Below are 27,307 nucleotides of genomic sequence, written 5' to 3'. Positions count from 1 at the left end.
GCTGAGCCTTGTGAATACAAATTAAACATAATTGGAATCCCTGCCCTCCCCCCCATCAGAACTAAGGGCTACTTTACAACTGAAATAACACCTAAATATCTAATTTTAATTTCAAATTCACTCTATAAAAGCACAGCCTGATTGTTTTTCTCCTCGTTAAAGAAGGATTATGAAAAATGATCAAATCTAAGCGTTACTTAAATGCTTATGAATGAATGCAGCCATCAGCTGGAGATCACAGGAATGCAACACTCTTTGAATATTCATTAGTTCTTCCAGACATCTGATATTTCTTGTACACAGAGTAGCAAACACTGTGGTTCAGTCAATAATACCACAGTCCCATGGGCAATGAGGAGATCCACTTTCAACTCTTCAGCTGAACACAAGGTGAAACATTGGACTGTTTTGGATGACAGAACATATCGACATCCGTATTTGGACAGGTCACAATAATTCCTCACGTGAGGATGAGCTCCCACTTTTTGCAGAGCTGGGGAGCAGTGCCAGCCAAAGGGGGGCAGAAGGGACTCCCAGAGCCTGGGGCAACTTCACATGTGCCATGGGATGCTGAGGGGCACACTGGGACCTGCAGGTTCCTGATGAGGGTAGCTTTCATGTACCCACTTTGTCATTCCCAGCAGCCCAAGGGGACACTATCAGACTCACCCCCAGCTTTAATGTTCAGTTTGCTGCTGAAAAACCTCAAAATTTCAGGGCAGTAAGTTCCCCCTTGTGTTTCTACAGCGACAGTTTCTACAGCCTAGAGAGCAGCAGAACAGTGTGTGCAAAACAAAGAAAAACAACTTCATCTACACTACAGTCACTAAAAATTAAATGTCAAACAGGACAAGAAAAACTGATGTGGTAACATACAGAGGACAGGATCCATGAGAGACCGGGTAATGAAAAGGTCAGGAGGGCCATAAATCAAGCCGGAAGCAGCCAAGATGTGGTGAGGGAGAGAACTCATCGAGGGGTACAAGTGCTCAAGCAGTTTAATGAATATGTTTTATGTAAATGAAACGATTACCATTCCAGGAACAGGAACTGCCCTTACTCCCAACACGACACGCATCCTGCATCAACCATCAAAACAAGGCACAAGCTGAAGCTGCGCAGTGTGGGGACACAGCTTGGGAGCCGTCCAGTGTTGTGTCTCTGAAGTTTTTCCTGGTTCTTGTCTCCATCAGTGACCACAGCAATCAGACTGAAATCACGAGCATGACCCACCCGTTGCTATTTGATGCCCTGTGACAGTATCCCAAATCCCACAACAGAATAAGATGTAGCTCCTGCTTCAGTTAAATTGCAGCCATCGAGCCTTAGTTTGGAAAATCAGGCAGCTTGAAATTCAGGACATGTTCATGGGTCTTCCTGAACCACAGCCTACACAGATATGACAAACAAAGCACCACGTGTAAGCACTGCCTCACACTGATTTGTACAGGAGGTCAGTGGAAGCCAGGGATAAAACACAAGTTCTCTGGGTCGCAGCCCATTGCCTTAGCCATCAATTATGCTGCATTCTTTGATATTGTATATAATGAAGCACAGCAGTTTGTTCAAGGCTAGCTGTTCATTTACACCAGCAAGGACCAGTTATTTGTTCAGTTCATTATTCTGGTGGTCTATCATGTGTGCTGCAGGAATCACTGCAGGACTCAGCCCTGCTGGCTGCTCTGCAGACACAGCAGCAGCAGTCCTGCACACTGCAGCTCACGGTTTCACAGATGGGCCTGAAAACAGATGGGCAGGAAAAACAGGCAGGGGAAGCACAAGGCAGAGAGGCAGCTATGATTCAGTAAAACCTGATATCATGGAATAAATGTGATAAAAACTTCTCATCTGTGTTACTGAAGGGTCTTTGGAGCTGCAGTTCCACTCCCTTCTCCTTATCTGAGTGCTGTTTCAGCCATGCAGTCTGTCTCTACTCAGCCTGGCAGCAAAGAGAAGCCTCATCCCATCCAGACAAACCCCTCCTGGCCTTCCTTCAAGGGTCGGTTGGGCAGTGGCTCTCTCTGCCTGCACCTGGCATCTGTTTCTTCTCTTTCTATTCTGGGAGGAAGAGAAACAGCTGAGCTCTGCTACAGAATGCGAGGGAGGCAGATGGGGCGTGAATTCGGTAGTGATTGTACTGCTCATTTGTTTGGCATGAAAATGATGGACACGTGATAGAACAACACATGGGGGGTAGGAATACTGAATAGCATTCACCATCATTACTTTTCCCATTCCTGCGAGTTTTTTTTTTTCTCATTCAGTGATAAATCTGCATGAATATGGATGGCTACACTTGAAATCCTAATTCTCCTGAGGTTTTTCATCTGATGAGCTTTCCTATTTCTAGGAGTTCCTATGGTGCATTTCTTTCCCTTTCAAACAATGGGAATAGTCAGTGTAACTGCTTAGCTAGCAGCACACGCTCCTTTGCAGGCACTGCTGAGTGTTTGGGTAACAGGTAAGGGGGAGGCATTTGCTTCCACTATGGGATAGAACCACGGATTCATAGTATTTTTTAGTAACCTTTGGCTTTACCTGCATTTAGTTAACTGAGCTGTAAATCCGTACAGGATTGGAGGACCAAAGTAGAATTTAGAAAGAATATACTTGAATATCAGGTTTTTGTGATATGAACCCCAGCATCTTCATCAACCAGGACCATGAGTTTGATGCTTTCTCAGGGCTTTACTTTTTAGCAAGAGTAATTCCAACAGCGTGTGCTGTTCAAAAATAGCCACCTCTGTATGCATCTGCCTACACACAGTAACACCTGGACGTGCAGCCCTCCTCTCCAAAGCACAGCCAATAGTCCTTCAGAGCTGAGCACTGCTCTGTTGTATGCTGGCATCACAGAGGGATCACCAGGCTCCACCAGAGTGTCTTTCCATCTCCCTGGCATAAATGAGATTGGAACTTGCCCTTGACTTCTTCATATAGCAAAATGCCACCAGATAGATGCTCCTGCTTCCCACTCCTCGCACCTACCTAAGTGACCAGTTATCCCTGGGCTGATTGGTGCCAGTGGGAGCATCAGAATCAGACTTTCAGCACTTATCTCTGTGTCGCTGGCCTCAAAATGGAAACTGCTGTCACTTTCATGCATGGACTCGGAGCTTGCCTAGTTTCCCTGTAACCTCATTAAGTGTCCTCTCCATCATCCCCAAAACTGCTGCTTAACGCATTCTGGCAACGTGCCCTCCTGTATTGCAGCAGATATGGCTGGCAGTGTGCAGAGCTTATGACAAGATATTAATTACTTGAGCATAAATAACATTCCCCTTATCTCTGCTTCAAGATCCGCTACTTCTGATGGAAATATATTCATAATAATGGATGAGAGAAAACGATAAAAGGAGTAAATCTGAGCATAAAAACAAGTGACAGGTCTCACAATGAGTGAAAATTAAAGACAGGGAAGCTCAAATGAAAAATAAAGGTACATTTCAACATTTCTGTTGATTATGCCCAGAAAGCAAATGCCAACACTTGCACTTCTAATGTCCATGCATCCTCACATCAATCTAAGAAACACAGTTCAGTAAAAAGTAATAGTCTTACTGCACTTAAATGTGGAAAGTCATGCAGGAGGAAGCAGTGAATGGAGACATCCAGGTCAGCTGGGCTGTGTGAGAGCACTGTGACATTGCACAAAAGCAGAACAGTTGGATGATGTGGTCTGGGAGAGCAGCTGATGCGCAGGATGAGGGCTTGCAGGTCTCCTTCCCACTGCAGCCCCAAGCCCTCAAACAAAACCAAGCTGAACAACAAAGCCTTTACTGTGAGCAGCTCTCCTTCCCTGTCTCCATTCACAGCTCATCAACTCTCCTGTGTTAGGAAGGTGTTTTCCATCTATCCTGCCAAGAAATACAGTTTTTTGTTTGCTCAGAAACATTCATTAATGATTGCAGGAAAGAAACGTGTACCTGAAATCAAACTACTTCAATCAGTGTTGGCTGCTGAGACTTCCATTGTTTTGTGCTGTATTGTGCTGGAAAAGCACATAAAAAAATTGAGCACATAGGTTTGCCTGCTGGAGAGAGGAAGTTTACCTTTATGACTGCATGAAGGAAGAGACTTCTCTTACTTTCAAAAAAACTCAACATGCTCAATGAAGTCAACCTCTGTTTGGGATGCAGCTCAGGAGGAGAACATGGACTGGCTTGAGATGCTTTGGGAAGGCAACAACCAGACTGCCTGACCCAACCCCCACATACCTGACTGTCTGCTATGCAACTGGAAATTATGGTTCCTTGTATGTACTGAATACTAAGGTGCATGCTCACACTGACACTGAAGCATCTCTTCGACAAGGTGCTTAGGCCTATGTGCAAACTTCAAATGCAGGAAGAGTCTGCGGGAGCCAAGAGACACACAGCTGCATAAGGGCTTTGCTCAAGAAGAGAGAAATATTTAACTCTCAGTCATTGTAATGGATGCGCACACACACCCAACTATACATTCAGCAATTATTTTGCTACTAATAATGTTCAGTGACAAAAATTCCTAAGGTGTAGGATATACAATTTCTCAGACTCGACAGTACTGGAAAAGAGCAGCTTTGTGTGATGAGATCTCAGGGGAAATGAAGTGGTGAAATAGCATTTTGGCAATTTGGAGATGGCTGGCTTCTCTCTGGAGGGTATCACACAGGTAGAAGAAGTAAGGTACAGATGCAATCCAGTGCCATTTTCCAAGCTGTCTATCTCTGGCATCACGTAGGGGACCCAGCCAGCCCTCTCTCATGCTGAATTGAACTGGACAAGTTAGCTCGCCGGCTAGAGCTTATATAACCTCCCTCTGAGGGGCTGAAATTGCCTCTGCCTCACACGGATCAGTCACAGTTCTACTTTCCATTACTCTCTCCTACATTAGGAGTTCACTTCAGCTACAGACTGAAACATTCTGGAATATAAAAAAAAATCTTTGCAGAGGCAGAGGTAGAGAAGTGAGGATCTTAGAAAAAGGACAAGCCATTCTAGGAAATTTTACCTATTTTTCCCCCTATTATCTTATCTTTTTAGTTAATCCTGTTCTGTACTCTTGCACCTTCTACCTCACGAAAGGAGAACGTTGCAGGGCCAGCCACCAACCAGCATGCTTGCAGTAGTGGGGCCAGATGGCTTTGCTTATGTCAGCACGTGTTCCCATTAGCTATAGGAACATCAGCATCTAAACCCTTACTGTAAGCATGCATTTTATGGAAGAGAGTTTGGCAAATTTACTTACCCAGTCTACCTACTCCAGGAACTCTAGGTGAAATTCATTTCAAGTTCCCAGGTAGCTACATATCTTTTTTTAATAATCAACTGGAAATGAGACACCCAGCCAGAAAAGAAACCTTTACTGGGGCAGCACCTATCTGTTCTCATTGTGGATGGACTGTGAAGTGTATCAGTAGTTCCATAAGAAGAGTGCACAAAGATGACACACTGGTCTGATAGACAAAAACATTGGATAAACCTGCTAAGATCTGCAGGGAAAGCTGTCCTGTTTTGTAAGAAATGAACAGCGATCTCTGCGGTCTTGGAGCAGAACACCAACTAAGCTCTATTTGCAAAAATCACAAAACAAAAACTCCACGATGTACAGGAGAGGTTTTTTGGTCTTCTTTTAATTAAGCAATAACAATATCTACAACACATACACTCACAAGTTAAGTGAAGGCATGAAAACACATTCTTCATACTGAGATGGGAGCTTCTAGATCTTTACCTTTGTAAATACCCTTGCAAGGGGAAATACGTTTTGAATGTCCAATGAACATCTTTTGAAACAACTACTGGTGGGGATTTCAATTTTAACCGTGATTGTATTTAGTGAGCCTTGTCCACAGAGATCCAAATGCTTTGCAAATGAGTGCAAAGCTCAGGACCTCGCCGTACAGTTAAAAGGGGAGGGAAACTGAGGCACGGTGCTGTGCAGTGACTCGCCAGGATCAAGCAGCAGGAAAGAGATCTGGATATAAACCTCAGGTCTCTGACTCCCAGTCAATTCCTCGCTTGCTGTGTGTGTGGGTTTTGACTGCCCAGCAGCTCACGTGTTATACAGGCAGATCTTCTTTCACCTCTCCCGCTGTCCCATTGGCTCCACTGAATGCTGCTGGCTCCCTGTCTTCTTCCTCTTCCTCTTCCTCCCCTTTCGCCGTCTCTGCTTCTCTGCCTCCACCCAGGACAGTGGCACTGGAGATGCTGCTGAGGAGTTGGCCTTCCCGGCGGGACTGGGCCAGCTCTTTGGCACAGCACACAGGAGTGTTGGTTTCGTAAGTGCTGTGGAAGCTGTTGTAATCAACTTCGTAAAAATCCTTCTCCAGGGTGAGGACAGGAGTGAAGCGATGTCCCCACAGCACCTCTGTGTCCATGTAGGAGCTGCGAGCTTGGCAAGTCATCCCTGGGTGGAAAGAGAGGGATGTTAAATGCAAAGCTTCCTTACATGCTCACCCAGCCACTTCTTTCATTTAAAAGCACTTTCATGTTATTTCCATACCTGATTGCTCTGGGACACAGACAAAGTCTTCGCTTAATAAGCCTCATAAAAGCCTCTATCATGAAAAAGCTGAGCTCTCAAAGGAAAAGGGGTGGACTCATCGCCGCATCTTCAGACTGCTTCCTGAAACCTGCACTTAAGGCTTTGAAGTCTGGTAGCACTAAGCAGCTTCTCTCTGTCCTCACATTTCTCTGTCGAAGTGCTGCTTCCTTGTGTGGCTGCTACTAACAGTATTTCTGATGAATCACGTGCTAGAATGACATACAACCCCACCAGTGCACTTCAATCCTGACCCACACAGCCCCCGAGGAGGATGAACAGCTGCCCTGCCTAAGTCACCTGCACTCCCACTCTGTCTCATGCTGTCCCTCTCAAGCTACAGCCCAGCTATTCCCCCTGCACACCAAGTGATGCAGTCTGTAAGGAGGAACAGCCCCCTGCCCCATTGATATGACCCACATGGCATACTGGTTTGCATATTCCTTTGGAGAGTTCAATCCAACTATAATAGGTTGGCTGAATCAAAACACACAGCATCATATAGTCAAGCTTGTAAGCACATTGAATTGAGTCTCTTAATGGAATGAATGAACAATGGGCAGCATGAAACTGATTTTGTCCAGCTTCTTCTCAGCCCCAAGGATTGGAGTTTGTTTATGTGCTTAGAAAACTTTGAAAGAGGCTTTGCAGAGCAGAGATAAGGATTCAGCATTGGAGTGACCTCCTCTGGAATCACCAGCTGATTGAGAAGCCAAGGCTGACTTCTGTTCCAAACATTTGTCATCTGCTCATCCTGAACGTGTTATGCTTTTGCTCTTCATTCTGGTGAAATGTAGAAATGCTGACCTCACAAAGACCTCCCACTGTTCTCCTTTGGAGTGTGAGTGATGGCCCTGACTGGAATACATTCAAAACATGCACTTGATCTAGTTTGCAGCCAATGCTTCCAAGCCTACCTCCTGCAGCCCAAAGTACACGAACAAATCTGAAATAACGCACAGGGGGAAAATAATGGTGTCAGATGCTTCAGGAAAGAGCGTATGTGTTCTCACCACGTGAGCTCTATGGACTGATGAAATCTCAGAGTAATCAAAAAACTTATCCTTTCAAAAAGCCACCTCTGAACAGTCTGAAGTTTGTTTCTTGTTTTGCTGCTGCAATCTATAAAGACATGAGCACAAGCAGGATCTGCTGAGGACTTTACTTGCCTCTTACCCAGTGCTTTCAAAGCCCAGGAATGCAGAAGAGGCCGCTGATACTCACAGGGCTAGGAGCTGTGAGCAGACAGGCTGACTCCTACCATGGCTTTCCAGGAGCTGCCTACAGGCATGGCGTTGTGAACCCAGGCCAAGAAAGAATGACTTTGCTAAATGCAGGGGTCTGAGGCATCCAAAGGGAACCCCTGCCTTGTAATCACGGCCTGAAATAGTTCCTCCACTGGGGGAGAACCTGACAGTGAACCCGAACTCCAGAGACACGATCATGGTTATTTCCTGCTGTAAATATTCAATTAAGGAAGGAACAATAGAAAGCTTTCATCAACCAAATACTGCTCACTGCCAGCTTCCTGCAGGAGCTGCTTTCTGTAACCCCAGGGGTACGCAGAGCCAGCACAATAAGATAACTTGTAATTGCTCCATAATCCCATTCAAATATTCCTTTTTAGCCCATGTGCAGTGGTATTTTAATTGCGTGGGGACATACTGCTTGGCAACTCCTACATTACCCAGTAAACAACAGCATTGTCTCTGCCTCAAATTCCATTAAGTGCCTGCTTTGCAAGCTGCCCTGTGCTCTTCAGCCTGGTTAATTAATGCAGCTGTAATGTCCCCGGCTAATCACTGCCTTTGTAACTGCAGAAAGATGACAGAGGAGGTGTGGAAACAATAAACCTTGCTTTTATTAACAGCACAGGGATGCAGCCTTCTCCCATTTGCATACAACGTGCACTCTGCCTTCTGTGCTGTAGATGTCCAATTCAGTCTTGCAGTGGGACTGATTTATTCACTAGGCTCACACCTTTCGTGCACTGCTCTGCACTCTCTGCAAAAACCAGCAGTTCTACTTCACGAGCCTTGCCTGTCCAAGTCCATGGGTGAAGTAAATCATTACATCCTATGCTCACATCCATCAAGAACCACGCCAAGTGGGCAGCTGCCATTCCGTTCCATTGCAGCAGCCCTGCCCTGTGAGCTCCTGCTGCAGCTGTCTGAAGTGCTGCTGCCCTGCAGAGTGCATGCAATAAACGGGGGGAGATCTAAAAACCCTGGATTTCTTGCAAAAATAGTCCTAGTACGATACTTGGTCTTGAATAACGCTGCTAATGCTTTTCTTAAAATAGATATAATTACATGCTTTAGGTTTAAATGGTGTGGATCTTTAGTATAGTTATAAGGAAGGAAGGAAGCAATATTTGGTGACTGGGGCATTTCATTCAAACTCGTTTCATGCCAAAGAATATCTTCATTTTCCCTTTGTCAGCATAAGCAGATGTGCTTCAAAACTTACATCCAAACAAAAATCACAGAGATTTTTACTTTCCAAGCATATTGATTTTTCCAGGACCATTAGAAGTTTAATTTTCTCCTAAACAAACTGGTTTCAAAATGAGGAAGTATTCCTACTATGAATTTGTACTGCCTGCCATCTGTGTAAATGTGCAAAATTTTCACTTTTCAAATTCCAGCTTCACCTCCCTCACCCACCTCATTTCAGAGCTCAGCTTCCAACTGCAAACAAAACTGAATTTGAACTGAAACCAGATAAAAGTTAGAAGCACAAAGTTACAAGCAGACGCACCAAGATTTCAGTAAAGCTGGAGTCAGCTCCAGTCCTTTCACATAGCTGGAGACCGGAGAAGGGCCTCCTGGTTCCAAGTTCTGCATTCAGCATTTCATAGAGTGTTAATGATCATTTCATTACAGTGGAACCCTAAGGAGTGGACTTTGGTTCTGCTGACCAGGATCACCAATGGGGTCTGTGCATGCTCCTGTTCACAGCAGCCAGGCATGCATTCAGAAGGGTTTGTTTCTGCTTTGCAGTCAGTGAAAAGATGTGAAATATATTGCAGTGTGTGTTGAACCAGGTGTTTCATTACATTCGAGAATGGAGTCACTGAGGAAAGATTCCTGTGTAAAATTGGCGTCAGGGAACTCTACCAAAAAGGCATTTTTCTGTCATCAAAATCAATAGGGATCAAGCACCTTACATTTTATCAAAGACAAAGGCATGTAAATACATGCTGACAAAAAACAGTTATTTGATGGCTCTCTCAGTGAGGAGCCTATATTTTCTGCAATGCACTCAATGAGAGCTGCAGATTTCAGAACGTTTCACTGCTTGCAACACCACTGATTATGCAAGTGGAGCAGCGGCTGCTGGCTCTGCCTCACTGCTATGGAAAGGGGAAAAGCTGCAGGAGAAGCACTCCAGATTTCCAAGCCTTACTTACCCTTAAGTCACCAGTTAAAATCAAACTTCATTATCGTGGGCCAAATCTAACTGCACTGTGTGGCTGTTTGGGTGCCCAGAGAAGAGCCAGCCGTCTCCCTGCAACTTCAGAGGTCGTTTTTTCCCTACATGTACCATCACAGCCTATACCAGTATTGGCAGTTTCACAGGAGAGGGCAGGAGGACCACAAAGCACGACCCACCAGCCAAGAAATGGCTGCAGGCTTCCATCGGATCGCATCAGCAGCAGAGCTGAATCGTTTGGCACTGTTACACAGCCTGGACTTCCTCAGCGGGTACAGCCATCCCAACCCCTGGGGCTGTCAAGACAACGTTTTTCATCAGCCTAAAATTAACTCTCCTCATTTAAATGCCACGAGGCTCAGTGATTATCTGCTGGCAGCGCGTCATGTGGATGCTGACTGCATGTTTGCTGTATTGGCTCTGCTCTCTCTGCAGTTTAGCCACAGACACTGCTGGAGGTGATTTCACCTCTCTGGCCCCCACTTCATGTGCTGTTGTGCACACGCTGATTTCTCCCCTTGTACCAGGTGCACTGAGGCTGCACAGTGCAGACTGCTGCTTCAGCTGAGCTCCAGCTGCACTACCATGGCACAGAGAAAGAACTGATGGGCTCAGAGCTTTAACAGCAGACTGACGGCAAGCAGTAGCTATAAAAAATTTACTTCTATCACTCCATTTAAGAAATTCATGTCTTTGAATTAGCATCAGCGTTTGGATAGTTATAAAAGTTATTAGTCCCTTTGCATTAATTAGACCGAGGAACACTGCAACCTCCAATAAGTCAGTTTTCCTCCAACTTCAAAAGGAATATTAGAAGGTAGGAGCATGGCCCTCCGATTATCCATGCTTGTCTCTTTGAGAAGAGGACATGTCCACGATTGATTCACTTTGATTTTTATGTCAGAGGAGAGTAATAGGATTTTAATATTTCTGAATGCTCTCCTGGCATGGAAAAGCTCCCAAGCATCGGGGAAAAAAAAAATAATAAAAGGGCATTGTGATTTGAAAACCTTGAGTTCAATGGCCTTCCCTCTGCCTGGCACATCCTGAGGCCTGGGTACACCCATAGCTGCAGACCCTTCACAGAGGCATTCATAGTGACTGCAGGGACATCTAAGAAAAGAGATGTGCCCACATCTGCCCATGGAACACAGTGTGGGTGGTGAGAGCAATGACTGCAGGTGTCTATCTGTTGCCTTTAATTACATAGGCACTGCCTGTAACAGTTCTGCAAGGTCTTTCTTGCAGAAGAGAAAATGTATTTATATGCAAAATGCTAAACAAAACAAAAAGAGAACCCAAACCAGATGCTGAACGCATGAGAAATCCACTTATTATTTCAGCCTTCCTTTGTTCTCCCAAGAAAATCATGACTAATTTCAGAATGCATTATGTCGCAACTGCTTCTTTTTCTCCTACATATAAAGCCACAGCATTCAACTGTATCCTCTGTAAAGATGGATGGTTTGAGATGCAAAAGGGCCGCATTGCCACAGGGACAGGATGAGGAACTGAGATGCAGAATCCTGGCACATGGCTGATTACTTATATACATATATATTTACTTATGTAGACTGTCAGTCAGAAATGTATCTACCTCTTCTTTCCAGGTGTTTACTATAATTTTGTTCAGTCAGGTCTTTCGACTGTGTGGTATTTAATGCAGGTGGGGAGAAGGGGCAGTAAAAACCAGTGAAGATGAAGGGTGATGTGACAAACACCAATGCACCAATGTCTCTATGCCCAGATGTGAGCAACACTGGACACTGTAGACTCAGAATTAGGTTTACAGGACAGGTACTTGTACATTTAATCTTGGTTAGTTATCACTAAATAGCAGCAGAAAGGTGAAGCTGGAAGAGAAGAGGTCTTCTCTGGTATGCAGACCATGTCATCAATCAGAATGATGGTGACATTGCTTTTTTAAATGGAATCTATTCCTATGCCATTTCTTCACCACACAACCCAGCTGACTCTGCGACAACATGGAAGAGGTTTGTGAATTCCCACTATGTTTGCACACCCTGGCAGCCCTGGTTGATATGAAGTACCAGGAGGGCAAGGCCAAGACGTGGCCAACAACAGCCTGGCCCCCTTCTGTCATTAGGATGTTTCTGATTTTCTCTTGCCATTGTGGGAAGCAGAAAGACAGTGAAAGCAAAAATGTATTCACTTGGCAAACAGATTTTCTATCTTTGCTCTCTTTCCTTTTATTGCAGGTCAAATTTGGGCCAGCTGGACGAGTGTCTCTTTAAGATATGGCATGAGAGAATTAATTCCCTAAAGTAATCTCTATGACCAATTCATTAAGCGAGCACTGTGAGCAGAGCTGCTGCTTTCAGGATGCCCACAAAGCAGCAGTGAAGTCAGAACTCTTGTCATCTATATTGATTTTGTCCCTCCAGTGGTTATTTCACTCAGCAACGATCACCACAGATCTGCCCAGAAATACAGCCTCCCTTTGGTGCTCTTAACCTCTTGTGGAGTCACAGTGCCACAGCCACACTGAAATAGTGCTTGGAAAGGCCCTGAGCAACAGCTTTCTGCACAGGGTGGGAGTGCAATGGCTGTGGATCCCTGGAGAGCTCTCACTTCACTAATAAAATGTTTGTTTTCTTCACCAGCCAAAGGAAAACCCAGCATTTCAGGCAGGCTGATGTGCTTCCTGTGTGCTGGTGACCCTCAGTTTCTTTACCCTATTGAAAAATCCAAGCCCAGTGGAAAATAGAAGCATTCTTTTGAACAATGTTTCTCTTTGTAAACAAACAAACAAACAATCACTTTTTATTTGAAACTATTTACTGCCTTTGCCTTCCATGGAATGGGAATTTAATGCCAGTAAGAGTTACTTGTCTGAGAGCAGGACAAAGCATTTCTTGGACAACATGTGGCTATCTAAAACTACAGGCTGTGGCAATGAAATTGCTCTCCTCAACGATTATTCACTGAATGTTATTCACTCAGAGATGATGCTCAGAATTCCTTTGGTCATTTACACATTGACAATCACAGCACAGTCGGATCTGGCCCCCTTCCCAAACTCCTCACCGAACACAGCCATCTTCCCCCACCATTGCAGGGTATGGCTGTTGTTCTCTACAGACTGGGGGAGTCTCCATTAGTTTTCCCTCCTGCCAACAAACTGCAGAGCTGAGCTCCCCCAGGCTGCACGCAGGACCTGCCTGCTCTGGAGCACTGTGAGCAGAGCTGGATGTGCCTAATAGCCCCCCCAATAGGGGGTTATTAAGGGAACAAGCAGCATGCTGTGTTTTCTTGCTGTCCAAAACCTGAACAGGTTGTAGTGGTGCCATCATTTAATAGAAGTGGCACTGCAGGTAAATTATACCATTCCAGAAAGCAGATGAGGCTTGGGCAATAGGAGGGAAAGGACCAAAAGAATTTTCTAGGAGCAAAAGTTATGATACGAAGGGAGGGTATTCACAATGAAAGCCTCCAGAATGGGTTTAATCAAGATTATGAAGAGTAAGGACAAAGCAGGGAACCAGAAACACTGTACTTCCACAGGCCACTTTCACTGGGACAAAACATCACCCATGTGCCATTCAGAAAATCATTTCAGCCTCTGAATCAGATCACACCATCAGCTGAGGTCTGCTCCCACTCTGCTCTAAGCCCAGTGCAAACTGGCTCTCCTAGCCCCAGTTTTGAAATTTCACAACGTGTCTTTGAGACCATAACAAATCATTTCCACAGATGTCTGTTCCTTAATATCATTACACACAGGCCTGCACAATCCCTCTGGGAAAGGAGCCCATTTGTAAAGTAATATTATTCCTATGCCATGCTTTTAATTTTAAGGTTGTTGCTGATAATGACTTCCCCTCACACACATCCAGCAGGAACTGAGCTCTCATAGGAGGACAGCAGAGCAGTAGTGTTGAAACGGAATTGGATGTTGTCACGGTGTGATGAGGAAAGAGGCTTTGGACATGCAAGGAACTGCATTCCACGCTCACATTAGGTGATTCTAGTACCTGGTAATTGTTTAGGCTACAAAATAAGCTCCCATTACAAATCCTCCCCTTTAATATTCTTTTCCACCCCCTCTTCTTTTGCCACATCTCTACAAAATTCTGCTGGCGAAGAATATTTGCCTAGCAATGCCACATGAATTCCACCCATACAATACAGAACTCCAACCTAAGCACAGTGCAGTCTGCATAACCACCAATTAGCTGTTAGAAATGCTCACCTATTGCTATGCACTAATGACTATAGGGAGATATTAGGGCACAGAGTTCTCTAGATTGCTATCTTTGGGGCTGAGGTTCTGGGACGCAGGATTTTGAAAGATTATTCCTCCTTACATTCAGCTGTTTGGAGACCAACAGGGACAAATCACAAGGAAGGGATAATATCAATTGTAAGCAAAGGGCAGAATCTGTGGGACAGGATGCTGATGCCATTGAGAAAACAGAAACTCCATATTAGTGTTTCAGAGAGAACCTGTGCTTCAACAAGATGAAAAAATACTTGGGTTCAGAGCAGCCTTGTAACAAAAATCCTTAAATGCCAAAGGGCAAAATTACTCATAAAAGCATTTCTGTATCTTTGAGTCTTTCTAGGCTCCCACATCTCTAGACAGCAATTTGCTCCTCCCTGCTGCCTGCAGTCCCATTGCCCTTAAGGACCCTGATCTGACCACGGCACGCTGCCAACCCCAGGCTGAGAAAGCCTGCCTGAAGGGAGCATCAGCATCTCAGGCTGCTTAAAATCACTTGCTCCCTGTTGGCTCTTTCTCAATGCCTAGAATAAATGAATTAGCTGCAAGTGGGAAAATGATCCCTTATGCCTTGTCTTTTAGGTATGACTCCAGAGTAAAAGCATCTTCTCCATTAGCTGTGCCCCACAGGGATGCACTGCAGTGGGAAGGACACGGAGGGCCTTTGCAGATATCCATCCTCTCACCCTGTGAGAAGCAAGCTGCCATATCCCTTTTACACACCTTGAAAGGCTGAGGCACGCAGCTTTTCCAGATTCATTTTAAATGGAAGCAGATTTCTTTCATTGCCCACCACAGATACACCCATAGGAGGAAACTGGGAATCACTTGAGCATATCTCCTGATCTGCCTATTGCACAGAATTGTTTTATGCTGTTAAACAGCTGGTATTTTTCCTCTCTGAGCTGCTTTTTAAATACATGTCCTGCATCATGTGCAAGTCATCCAGTTTCAGCACACGCTGTTTTATGGGATATTGTAATACTGGGGCACTTCCTTCATAGCCTCCATTAAGTAGCAACACCACAGCAGTATCTGAAATAACAGAGTTGCAGCCAATTTTTAATACTGAGGAGAAATGGAAAAGCATTTGTAGCATGAATTTTGATCACAGAAAACAGAGCCACACAAGACCTCAAAGATTCGTTCAGTTCATTCCTTTTTTTTTCCCATGGATCTATTCTAATTGATTATGGACAGCTCTTCATCTAGCTCCTTTGTGTGACCCCAAATACTGCAGTGTCAGCTAAAGGACCTCTCTTTCAATCACTGTCCAAATCAGACGACGATCCCTAACCCGAATGAGTCACAAGACAATGATAAACCCCAATATGATCTCAGTGAAATTTCTCCCTTTTCTCCCTCAGAACTGGGACTGACTTTGACAAGTGCTTACCTGTTGCTTCCACCATCCCTTCCAGAATGACCACAATCTCAAACTCTTCCTTCTCCAGCTGGGTGCGGGACATCTCCCAGAAGGGGCTTTTCTCATTGATTTCATGTGAGATGATAAGAGGTGACACCAGGAACAATCTGTCATCTCCAGTGTCAAATCCCACATTGATATCTGTTTGGTTCAAGGGGATGAACTCTCCCTCTTTGGTCTGTTTGGACTTAATCAGTTTGGCTCTGATGGAAGCCTCGACAATGTGGGAATTGCGGAGGTCTCCAACACGGAACATGAGACAGAGCTTCTCATCCCTCATGGAAATCACTGCATTGTTAGAAAACATGAGGGTCTCAGCTCTCTTCTTTGGTTGGCTGATCTTGACAAACATGCATCCCACCATGAACGCGTTGACTATGGAACCCAGAATAGCCTGGATCAGGAGCAGCACAATGCCCTCCGGGCACTTCTCCGTTATAACCCTGTAGCCATACCCAATTGTTGTCTCAGTTTCAATAGAAAAGAGAAACGCAGAAACAAATCCACTGAGATTTTCAACGCAAGGGATCCAGTTTTCATCTTCAAGATGGTCCAGGTCTCCCCGGATATAGGCAATGAGCCACCATATGAACCCAAAAAACAACCAAGTGATGGTATAGACCATAGTGAAGACAAGAAGATTAAAACGCCATTTGAGGTCCACCAGAGTAGTGAAGAGGTCGCTCAGGTATCGGTAGGTTTCTTGGACGTTCCCATGGTGCACATTGCACTTGCCACTTTTCTCCATGTATCGCTGCCGTGGCTTCTTACCTTCTGCTGTTATGAGCCGGGTTCTGTCAGTGGCGATGGGGACGTCATCCCGAGCCTGCTTGGGAATCTTCTTAGGCTCTCTGGATGCAACTCCGATGTCCATGTCCTGGTTCATGAAGATCCTAGAATCTCTGGCCATGGCTGGGCTGGGGGAGAATAAAGAAATGAAGTTTAAGATCAGAGGGAGAGAATCGAGACAACCACCAAATCATCGTACTGTGTGAACCACTACAGACAGAGCAGGACCACAGGCAGTGCAAACATTAAGACTGCCTTGACAAAGCATGCTGATACAGGGCTGGATAACAGGCTAACTTTGCACTGGGAAAGATTTTTGCTCGAGCCACACCTTCCCTCCTGGTACTGCTCTGCACAGCACTCTGAAGGGCTTCTCTGCCAGCATCCCCTTGCTAAATACAGCACTGTGCTGAACGGGGTGTTAAAAACTGATCCATAGCACACAGTCCCTGTGAGGCTGCCTGCCACTTCACTTATTGCATCACTGGACCTCTGAAACATGCAACTGAGAATGGACTGGGTGATGTTTTCCTTGATGAAACTTTCTGGTTTTCCTTTACTTTTCTTACATGGTGCTCACTTGTTTCTTTGTTTTAGACCCAAAACTTCTCAGAGACCACAACCGGAAGCAAAGTACAGCTGTAAGGATGTATGCTCTCAAAAGGGATTGGATTTTCCTGGTGCCTCAGGTCTGGGGTACCAAGAGAAGCCTTAGAAATGCACAGATATTCTCTGCACTACTGCCTACCTAAATCTCACACAAGTCTAAATTATTCATCAAGGTTTCCCTTACAGTCAGCAGAGTAAAGAACCTCCAGGGATAATGCAGATTTCAGATGTACTGATTCACCTTCTGGGTATATTCACTGCCTTCCACAAATTATTCTGGGATCCTGAATTCCAGAGGTGAAATAGGCTTTTAGTTCAGCATCTTCAACTGTGTGTCCATGGGTCTGATGGATCCAGGCCTACTGGTAACCAAATAGATGAGAACTCTTCTACCTCATTTGATGCCAGACAAACAGCAGACACTTTCAGAAATGGAACAGCTATTAAAAACCCACGGTCTACATGCAAAACTGTGCTTGATCAGATACAAACAATACAAAATGATGTCTGAAATGATTTTTTGCTGGTTATCATGTAGCATCCTGTTTACTCAGATGATTCAATATACCTCTAAAAAAAAAAAAAACCCACACATGCTCCACAGAAAAATGAGAATCTCTACTCTAAATGCAGGGCACAGATAAAATCTCTGTGAAAGACTACCTGAGAAGCCTTAGGAATATCAAAGATAGGGTAGCAATATTCTCTATGATGTTCATTCTCTGCATTGCCCTCAGCAAATCCTATTAAAATCCAACTAAATCTATTACTGCTCCCTCTATCTTTAATCTTCTTATGAGCCTGTGAATAAGAAGAGGTGTAGAGATACAATTAAGAGTATCTTGGGAAAGATAATTTTAAGGACGAGGAATGTAGCTTCATCTTTTCAGAATTAAAAAGCACAAAGGGTGGGCAGGAAGGAAGCAGAGGCAGGATGAATACACGAAGTAACAAATCTCCACTTCTGTGCTGCTGTAGCCAAGTCTGGTTAACAGCAAAGAACTGCTCTACTCCCTTGTTACAAGTCACCATCAATCATTACCTCACTGAAACAGCCAGAGCCTGTTGTTGGAACCGTCCCTGCTGGCTCCATCCACCAGGGAGCCCAGCCATCTGTCCGCAGAGCAGCCCCAGCGCTTCCTTCTGCTGGCAAAGCTGCCTGCTTGGAAGGGTCTGAGCCAGGGCTGGGGCAGTGCAGTCACAGGAAGGGGAAGCAGAAGGGATTCGTGTATCTGGGATGGGAAGCTTAGGGAATCAGTTTGCTGTGCCCACTGCCTGACATCATAGACACGGTTAGGTAACCCCAGCACTGTGCTGCTCCCTATCTCTAACAGCATCACCAAGAATTTGGGCAGGATATTAATCCTTACCTCTGTCCTCACATTCCTTCTCTGCAGAGGACTCTCAGGGCTGGCTAGCAGCAGATTTAGACATTTCCTCGTGTCATTTTCTACCAGTTTTTACAAATTCAACTCCCCACAGACATTGGTGTGGCTCTTTGCTGCCTTTTGGTGTACATCTGTTTACATGCTGTGTGAGAGGCTGCTTGAGCTGTGAGATCATAAGGGTGCACACCGACACCTCACAGCATGCAATGCCCTATGCCAAGTACAAGTCAGAACAACCAGAAACTTTCATTTTGCTTTTTAATAGAAGAGAAAGCATCCCATCACTGATCTCAAAAGAATTTGATACAGACAGCCTCTTTGCTTCCTCCTCAGCAATATCACTTTTGCTCCTTGTATTGTTTGATCAATCCATTACTCCATTTGGATTCAAGATTTGGATCCATCTATATATGTGTAGAAGTGTGAAAGCAGGCAAATGTTGCAGGTTTCCAATCTTAAAAAGAATTTTGCTATTTTAAGAAATGTTACAGAAGTTAAAATTAAAACTGAATTTCACTTACACTAAAACTACAAAGGAAAGAACAACTGATTTCAAGACATTCATCTATAGTGTAAGGTTCCATATTTCAGATTCGTACCCAAGAGACCAAAAGGATCTGGAAACATATTAAAAAGATCAGAGTAGAATAAAAATAATCATAAGGACTAAATCCCTAGAAATATCACTCTGGTGAAACCAGCTACAAGGACTGCCCATTAATGAAAATGCAGGGAAACTTGCTTACACTAAAACACTCTGGGGACTGGCAACGCCACTTTTCTAATGCTACTGATCTTTAGCAATAGGTCAAGAGAAATCTGTCTGGAAATCTTTAGGAGCACCTCACAAGTGCTCCATTAAAGCAACGAAATTCTTGTTGTAAATGAACTTTACTGACAGCTGCAGCAGCCTTACAGCTTCTGCTAATATTTGATTTAATGCTCTCCCATCGCAGTGGGAACTCAGTATGTGGTTACTGAAAATAATTAAGCACATGAATCTCTGAGCACAGGTTTGGGGGCCTGAAGACTATCCAGCTTTCTGCTACAAATGCCTGCAGTATTTATTCTCTAATTCTGAGCAAATCACTGCCTCTCCCTTATCCTTAATTTCCAAACTGCAAAATCTGTGATACAAATATAGTCTGTGAGATCCGAGGCAGAAAAATCTAATAGAAAATTCACTATTATTCCCTTGTTAGTTCAACTGCACTGGGGAGTTTTATGATGGATGGCAAGACACCAAAGAGGACCACTGTCCCTATGTAAGGAGTTGGTTTACTTCTCTACTGCATGATATACTGCCATCAAGCACACACATCTTTTCCAGGTGCTGGTAATTGTGTGTAAGCATCTTACAGAGATTTAGACTTCAGTTTGTAAACCATTCCTCCATCCAGCAAAGAGATCTGTGACACGGAATTGACTCTTACCATCACGCACGCCATCCTGCTTCACTGGCATTTACCATCTTTGGTTAAATGGGGCTAGGATAATAAAAATGTCACATTCTTACAAAGCTGCTTTCCTTTTGGACAGATAGCTGCAAAAGAAGATGTGAGTCACTGCATTATCAACCTTGCAAAGAGGCTTTTTATCAGACTGGCTGTTGCTCAGCTTTAGCCAGACAGACTTGGGGGCAGGCAGCGACATTTGGGCTCTTGGCTCTGCAGAAGCAGGGTCACACTGGAGTTAGTCCATATCTTCCCAAGGCATTGTTCTGCAGAGCTCTCTACAAGCCCATCCTACAGTGCTGATGTACCTCCTGATAGTCCCAAGAGCTCGTGATTAAAATTTGCTGAAGACATTGCAGGAGGCAAACCTAACAAAGCCTGCAAGGGGTTTTTCCCCTGCTGGCCATGGTGACTTTTTCCATTTAGATAATTGCTGATCTCACTTGGGTAAGTGCAGGTTTCAGCATGGATAGGATTTGCCTTTGGAGAGGTCTAACCTTGCAGGCAATAGGAGTTTGGATATAGGAATTTGTCTCTAAGTCTGGGTAAAAAAATCACTTCCTACTCTTTGCTTCAAACCCATTGCCTGTGTCACCTTATGTCATGGGAATAAATGAGCAGCTGTTCTTTAGCAACCCTCCCATTTCCCCAAGCCAGGATTTTACTTCGCTCTATCACCTGCTTCCCAAGATGAAGAGCCCTGCACTGCTAAAGAAGCAACCAATACAGCAGTACACACTGAACAGATCACCAATGGTATCTTGTGCAATTCATACCATCTTCCTTAGAAATAGATGAATAAATAGAGGATATAAAGACTCTTTACAAAGTGCTTGGGGATCTAGAGGTGAAGGAATGCTACCCAAAACCAAGGTAGGACACTTTAGGAAACTGCACAAGAGAGATCTGTGACACTTCACTAATAAGAGTGTGGTCCCAATGCTCCTCAGCCCAATAACAGCTTTTTGGGGTGCGTTCTCACTCAGCTGCAATGCTGACCTGTCTGCCTGGGGTTCATTAGGCTCAGAAATACGGCTGCAGAAGGTGTTCATTCTTTCAAAACAAAATCCCTCGTAAGGAAATCTCTCTGGGTTGGAAGTTACTATGGCACAAAGACTGAGCTTATGGGCATTTGTGTCTCATCTTCATCTGCTCATTACCTCCCAGCTTATTTTTCTCCCCTGCAATAATCACAGTTCTAATATCCCTCAGCCCTTTTGTTGTCATTTGTGAGGCAGTGATGTGCCCTCAGAGCATCCAAATGTTTCAGTGCTCATTACAAGTAACGTGCTTAATTTTTATTGTTGTTATTATGATTATTATTTAATATCTGCGCAATAAGGAAGTGCTCTGGTTGCCATTTATCAGGATGGGGAAGCAAAACAGAGATGCTTGCTTCTTGCAATGGGAGACCTGTGGCAGGAATGGCAGCTACAGATCCCCAAATCCCCAACGTGTGCCTGAAGTCACCTCACCTCCCAGCAGAGCAGCAGCAGTTCCTGCGTTTTGGTGCATCCAGAGATTACTTGGAAAAGCCTACAGAGCCTTATCTACTAGCATGGATAACCTGGTCTGGTTATTCCTAATGGCAAAAAAAAAAAATAATAATGCTGCTGTCTTTACTGTGAACTTTTTCAAAACTGGAAGAGTGAGTTCCAGAAAAAGAAAACACCTTTTCTTTCTCCGGATTTGCTACAGTTTTCAAACAGATATTTCCTCTCAATATGTATAAACAAATCCCACACAGTATATCAGCTTCAGACCAATGCAGAAAAGGATGGAAAAACTGAAACTGTAATGAAAATGAAGGCTGTGTTGTTTTTGAGGCTTCCAGGACAGGTCGTAATGACAGCAGTGTGGAGGCTGCAGCAATTTGCTACAGAACAGGGAGTTCCCACAGCACCAGGGCTGCCCACTCCCCAGTGTAACACAGAGGGAGGAGGGGAGGGTGTCAGCAGTCAATTATACCTCTTGGAGTTATACAAGTTGAGCACGAAAAGTCTGTGTGCAAAGGATGGATTCATAATATTATGCTGTTGGGTGTTCTGAACCCATTTTGAATAGCCAAACAGTACATTCTTTATCAACAAATAAATGCAGAAAACAAACCAATTTGATCTCTGCATCTCCAAGGGAGCTGCTGTGCCTGAGGCACTCTGCAGCCTCTCTGTCCTTTCACCCCAGACGATTTTTAGGGAGACCTTAAGGTGTCATTGCAAAAGTGATTGTTACCTTTCGACAAACACAATTGAACAGACAGTCCTGTTCTGATGAGACACTGCTGTTCCTGGCTGTCTACCCATGGCACACTGTGTGTGTACTGGGGTATGTAGAGCCTCAATTCTATGAGAAAATACTGCTCCAAAAGCACCAACATTCCTGTTCTCTATTGTTCATACATTGCACCGTTATTACAACTGACATTTACTGTGCAATCCTGCAGCTGGCTTAAAAAGGAAACAAAACTGAAGGATGCTAACACCACCTCACGCCCCTACAGCAACCTGCAGCCAAACAGCTACAAGATGAACTGGCCAAATACCAGCTCCTTCCACCCGAAGAGGTCTAACAGTGCCTCTGAACTGCAGACAAGAGAAAATGAGTCACTGAGGGACAAAGTGATCTACCTCAGACCGAACGGCTGGTTAAGTGCCAGCATCATCCCAAGCACCAAGTGTTTCTCCCAACCTCCATGTGAATAGGAAGTGAGTGACTCATAAAGGTCCTCAGATACGTCTCAGAACATGAATCTGAAAGTCTGTTTGCCTGTTTCAGAGCCTGTAACTAACAAGGCTGGAACTTTCCAGAGGTGGACAACTTTCTCTGATGGAAACCAAAAATGATCAGGATTCCTTATCTCCACCTGATGAGGAACAATAGGGGAAAGAATTGGACCCCAAAAACAAAGCAACTCCCCCAACACAATTCCCACAGATGATGTTTGCTTGGACTGCTCAGAGAACTGCTGAGAGGAGCCAGCTTTGTTTCCCTCCACACCACCCATCTGTAACTATAAGGCAGTTTCTCCAAAGGAAAGGAGTGCACTGATGACCTGCTTGATTACCAAACCTCAGAAAGCCTTGTAGCTTCAAGCTTCTGGAAACAGGGACAACTTCTGGCAATTCTTGATTGGCTTCTGAAACTCTCAGGTCAAAAACAAATGGGAGAGATGTTGTATAAAAGTTAGCATGTTACTCCCAGCAGCATGAATTAACGCAACAGCACGGGCTCCTGGGCACTATTTGCTCAGTGTCAGTACATAACGAGTCAGGGTTTTAGTTCACGGGGCAATTAACACCTCTCGAGATTCCCAATGCATTAAATGGTCTGCCTCCCTTTAGGGCTGATCATGCCAATTCATTGTCTGAGTATTACGCTGTAAGGGTTCTTTGAACTCAATCTGGCTACTAAGTGTCCTAATTCTAAAAGAATTTAATCCTTAACTCCAGGTTAGGATTACAGTCACTCCACGCATCTCAGTGTTGTTCAACGACCGGTCTGCTCCAACCTGCTGTATTCCAGCGACTTCCACTAATCTGGTTTTGGGGCACTCCATCATTTATGATGCCTTTTCCTACATAACACCTCTGCTACATCTGACAGTGCCTTTGCACAAAATCCACATCTAATCCCCGGCTTCCCACTGTCTCCCAGCAGCCAACAAGTAAAACAGCAGCACGTCTCCAGCTGTGACCCGGCAGGGCTGGGCACAGAGACTTCACGCTCAGCTCCTTCTCCTCCTGCCTCCTGGACTACTGATTGTCAGCAGCCAGAGAGGAAAGCAAGGAAGCCGACGAAGCAAACACAACGAGGCAACTTACTTGCTGAGAGCAGCTCTGCATCAGTCTCGTGCCGCGGCACTTGGGGGATGCCGGGCGGTGACCGCACCGAGAGGCGTGGAGCGCAGCTGCCGGAGGAGCGGCCGATCCATGCCATCACCAGCAAGCTGCGGGGATATTCCGACCCCGGAGCCGTCTCCTCCTTCCCTCCCTCGGCCCGGCATCGCAAAACATTTATGTGGCACCGTACGGCTACAATCACACACCCCCGTCGCTGGGCGCCGGGCTCTCTCACTGTCGGGCTGACACGGGGAGCTCCTCGCCAGCCCGCCCCGCTCCTCCTCCCGGCCGGAATGACGTCCTGGCGGCACGCAGCTCCCCCGGGGCAGGGAGAGGAGCAGCATCCCTTGCAACGAGCTGGAAAGGGGAAGGGAGAGGCGGCGGGAGGGGACGCGGAGGGAGGGGTTTAGTGCTGCCTTGCACAGGGGGGAAGGGGCGGATTCGGTGCCTGAGAAAAGGCGAGGCGCTGCGCTGCCCATCACCGCGTGCTCGTCGCCCTCCTCGCCAATTCCCCGAGCGCTGGGCTTACTTTTCCACCCAGCCGCCTGCTTCTCCGCTCTCTCAATGCCCGGCTTCTTTTTTCCTGCATTACTGAGCGAGTTTTCTTTTCTTCCCCTTTTCCAGTGGGTGGGGAAAAGAAGAAAACCCGTTGTTTTAAATCACACAGGCAGAAGGTGGTCCCGTGCAAGCTGCTGCAGGGAACCTGCTTTAGCAGCGACTGGGCTGGATGATCCCCAGAGGTCCCTTCCAAGTCCTGAGATTCAGTGATTGCTGTAAAACAGAACAGGAAGGATGCAGAAGCTGCACATTTAGCAGGGAGCACACGTGCTTTTTTCTGTCCTTTTTATCATTGATAATACCACACTTTCTCCCTAGCTTCATAAATATTTCCCCTTCTGAAAAGCAAATGTCAGGCCAGCAGCGTATGTAAGATCTGCCTCCTGAGTGCAGGTTGCCTTCAGGCTTTGTTGCTCTGTTCCTTACTTCTCATCCTCCACTCCTCCCTAATTCCCTCTTTCAGGAGCCACGTGCATTGCAGCCCATCAGAAATGCTTCCTCAGAAGATTTTCTGGGCCAGAAAAGAGAGCTCGTCAAAATCACATCATGACACAGGGATGTGTCAGTAGCACTGGAAACTGACAGCATTTGTTTCCATTTTCTGCTGTGACACAATACTCAGTGTCTTCAAAGTTACATATCATCTATGAAATAAATTTCTATTTTGATCCTACTGTACAGGGATGAAGTCTCCCTGCGTTAGATCTTCTGCCTGCTCACAATCATTAGGAACACTCTTTGTTCTCCCATTGGTACGTATTTTGCCTTTCAGGACTATGCCTATGATACATGAAGGATCTTCATAAAACTTTGGCTTGAGGTGAACAATTGTGGCTGTTGGTGATTATTTTTTTAAAATAAACAGCTAAACCAGCCAAACATTAACTCACAGAGCATGGGAGTCAGTCCCCATGAGAATTACAACGTTCCCTTTCAAGAGTTGCTTCATACTGCTTCCCTACAGCAATAAAGACATGCTTCACAGGAGCACTAACTCTGCTTATTTCACCTCTTTTAATAAGGTATAGAATGAATCTTGGTGCTGCAAAGGACAGTTCTGCCAGCAGCCATAGAGGAACAGAGCTGATATGATTTGGGCAACATCAGGAGAAGCCTTTCTTGTCACATCTCCCCATACTTATCCAATGCAGCTCACCTACCCACCCAGAGGAGGGGTCGTCCAGAGTGCTCATTATATGGTGATAATTTTCCACCTTGAGCTGCACCACTGCCTCACCCACATGTTGGAATTAGCACAGTTCCAGGCAATGCAAATAAAAACTTTTGCATTTTGAGTAAAATCCTACTTCTCTTGCCACGAGTGAAACTGCTAACAGGCACTGCCATCTGCTGGCACCTCGTCCTGTCACTGATTTCTCTGCAAATAGAGGAAGGGTTTAAAGTGGATTCTCCCAGCTCCCTCTGGTGTGTGAGTTTGCAGAAAGCTGTATTTCCCAACACTCCACCTGCATTATTCAGCTGGAAATGAGACCTCTCCTCTCTTGAGGCATCAGCTCATGAGCAGCTGCATCATCCTGGTGCTTCTCTTTGCAATCACACCGTGCTGTGCTCAGATGGCAGAGCAGGGCGTGCTGTGAGGCTGCTGCTGTTCCAGGGTGTGATGCACCAGGGGCATTAATAAGCACAGCAAAGACAGAGCAGCGGTGCTTGATGTACTTCAGAGGTCCACCAGGAGCCTCCTAGCAAGCACTGTTTACCTTCTGCATGGTCCTTGTGTGTGCATCTTGGTGGAGTTTTGTTACTTGATTTTTCTTTCCTTATTCTTACACTCTAAATCGCTGCACTGTTTGCCCTATTTCAACATCTTCCAGTTTGCACTGACTGAAGATCAGGCAGATCTGAAAACTACACTTTGTGACTCACTGGCATCAACGTGCCCTTGCTAATGTGGTTTAAAAGCTGCTAAGAGCCTCACGAGCTTGGAACATAATGAATTATTCTGGGTATCAGATTGCTGCAGGACAGATTTCACATGTGTTGGTAGTACAGCTTGGGATTATTCTCAGACCAGCATGGAAACAGGGAAATGCAGAGGGAATGCTTCTGAGTCAAGGAGGCAAACTTCTCCCACTTTTTGGGATGAAAATCACCTCAGAAATCATCGCTTAGGATACAGTGGTCCAAGTCTAAATAGCCATGCTCTCTCCTCTCTAACTGCAAAAGACAGCAGTACCAGATCGCATCTAAATCAGAGCCTTGCAATAGAATGGGATGGATTACCTGGAGCGCGTGGACACAGATTTCACTTTGGTGCAACATTCTGGTTTTGCTGGGGGTGATCTCCAGCTCCAGCAGCTGTGCTTCACTGCTCCCAGGGCCCATAGGGCCACTGACTGAGATGAAATCATGGCAGAGCAGAATGCTCAGTTCCTGGAATTGAAAACAGAACAGGATTGGAAGAGCAAACTTTACTCTCGTTTAGGTGTAACAAAATAGCTCCCTGAGGCCACTATGTATATAGAAAGCTGTCATAAAGCAAACCTTAGTTTGGATTTGTGTTGGATTAAGCTCCATTTCCTTAAGGTTTCATTGCACATAAATGAGCCATCCACCACAGTGGGCACAGACCAGCCCATGGCATTTATTACCCAAAGGGGCAGATTTAAGTCTGAGCAGCAGTGACAGAATCTGTATTTTGCCCTGAATTGAGTGGTGGCTCTCAATGGTTTTGCGTGTGCTGAAAGGAGAGGGCTCAGCAACTCCAGAGAACATTTCAATTTGCTGTGCAGTTTGATCTCTGGAACAAGGCAGTCTCCTCCTGTTTGTCAACCATCAGCCCACCATCCCACCAGGAGGAAACAGAGTCGTAAGAGCCAATGCTGGAAGATCATCTCTAAAATCATCTCATCCACCTCCACTCTTCCCCGTTGCTCTCAGCTGAACCGGAGCAGAACTTTCAAGCAGATCCAAATTCAGTGACCATCACCCCTCTGCCTCGAGGTCTGTTGTGCTCCTGGGCTCATTCAAACCCCAAACTCAAAGTGAAATTTGGGAAGTAGGAAAGAACGGGAAGAAAAAAC

At 45.2% G+C, this 27,307-nt stretch overlaps 1 protein-coding gene across 2 annotated transcripts; it reads right to left on the bottom strand.

Moving 5' to 3' along the window:
• Window positions 1-5,613: 5,613 nt before the first annotated feature.
• KCNJ5 (potassium inwardly rectifying channel subfamily J member 5) lies at window positions 5,614-26,646 on the bottom strand. 2 transcript variants are annotated; one of them, XM_042832030.1, is made up of 3 exons: window positions 26,508-26,646; window positions 15,600-16,546; window positions 5,614-6,390 (listed from the first exon to the last, which is right to left on the bottom strand). In XM_042832030.1, the coding sequence occupies exons 1-3, from the start codon at window positions 26,633-26,635 to the stop codon at window positions 6,044-6,046; spliced, it is 1,422 nt and encodes a 473-aa protein (XP_042687964.1). In that variant the 5' UTR covers window positions 26,636-26,646; the 3' UTR covers window positions 5,614-6,043. The 2 variants fall into 2 exon arrangements, with proteins under 2 accessions (XP_042687964.1, XP_042687965.1); XM_042832031.1 differs by lacking the exon at window positions 26,508-26,646 and adding an exon at window positions 23,691-23,776.
• Window positions 26,647-27,307: the final 661 nt, after the last annotated feature.

Source organism: Centrocercus urophasianus, unplaced genomic scaffold (assembly GCF_019232065.1).
Source record: "Centrocercus urophasianus isolate 14NV4802_14NV808 unplaced genomic scaffold, USGS_Curo_1.0 seq_37, whole genome shotgun sequence".
Classification (NCBI taxonomy): Eukaryota; Metazoa; Chordata; class Aves; order Galliformes; family Phasianidae; genus Centrocercus; species Centrocercus urophasianus.
This window is presented reverse-complemented; position numbering and strand designations above follow the sequence as displayed.

Coding starts and splice junctions, on each gene's coding strand:
- KCNJ5 (XM_042832030.1), bottom strand. CDS start 26,635: ATGATTTCATCTCAGTCAGTGGCCCTATGGGCCCTGGGAGCAGTGAAG. Junction 16,547..26,507: donor TCTGTGTCCACGCGCTCCAG/GTAATCCATCCC, acceptor ATTCTCCCCCAG/CCCAGCCATGGCCAGAGATT. Junction 6,391..15,599: donor AGGGATGGTGGAAGCAACAG/GTAAGCACTTGT, acceptor CTTTCCACCCAG/GGATGACTTGCCAAGCTCGC.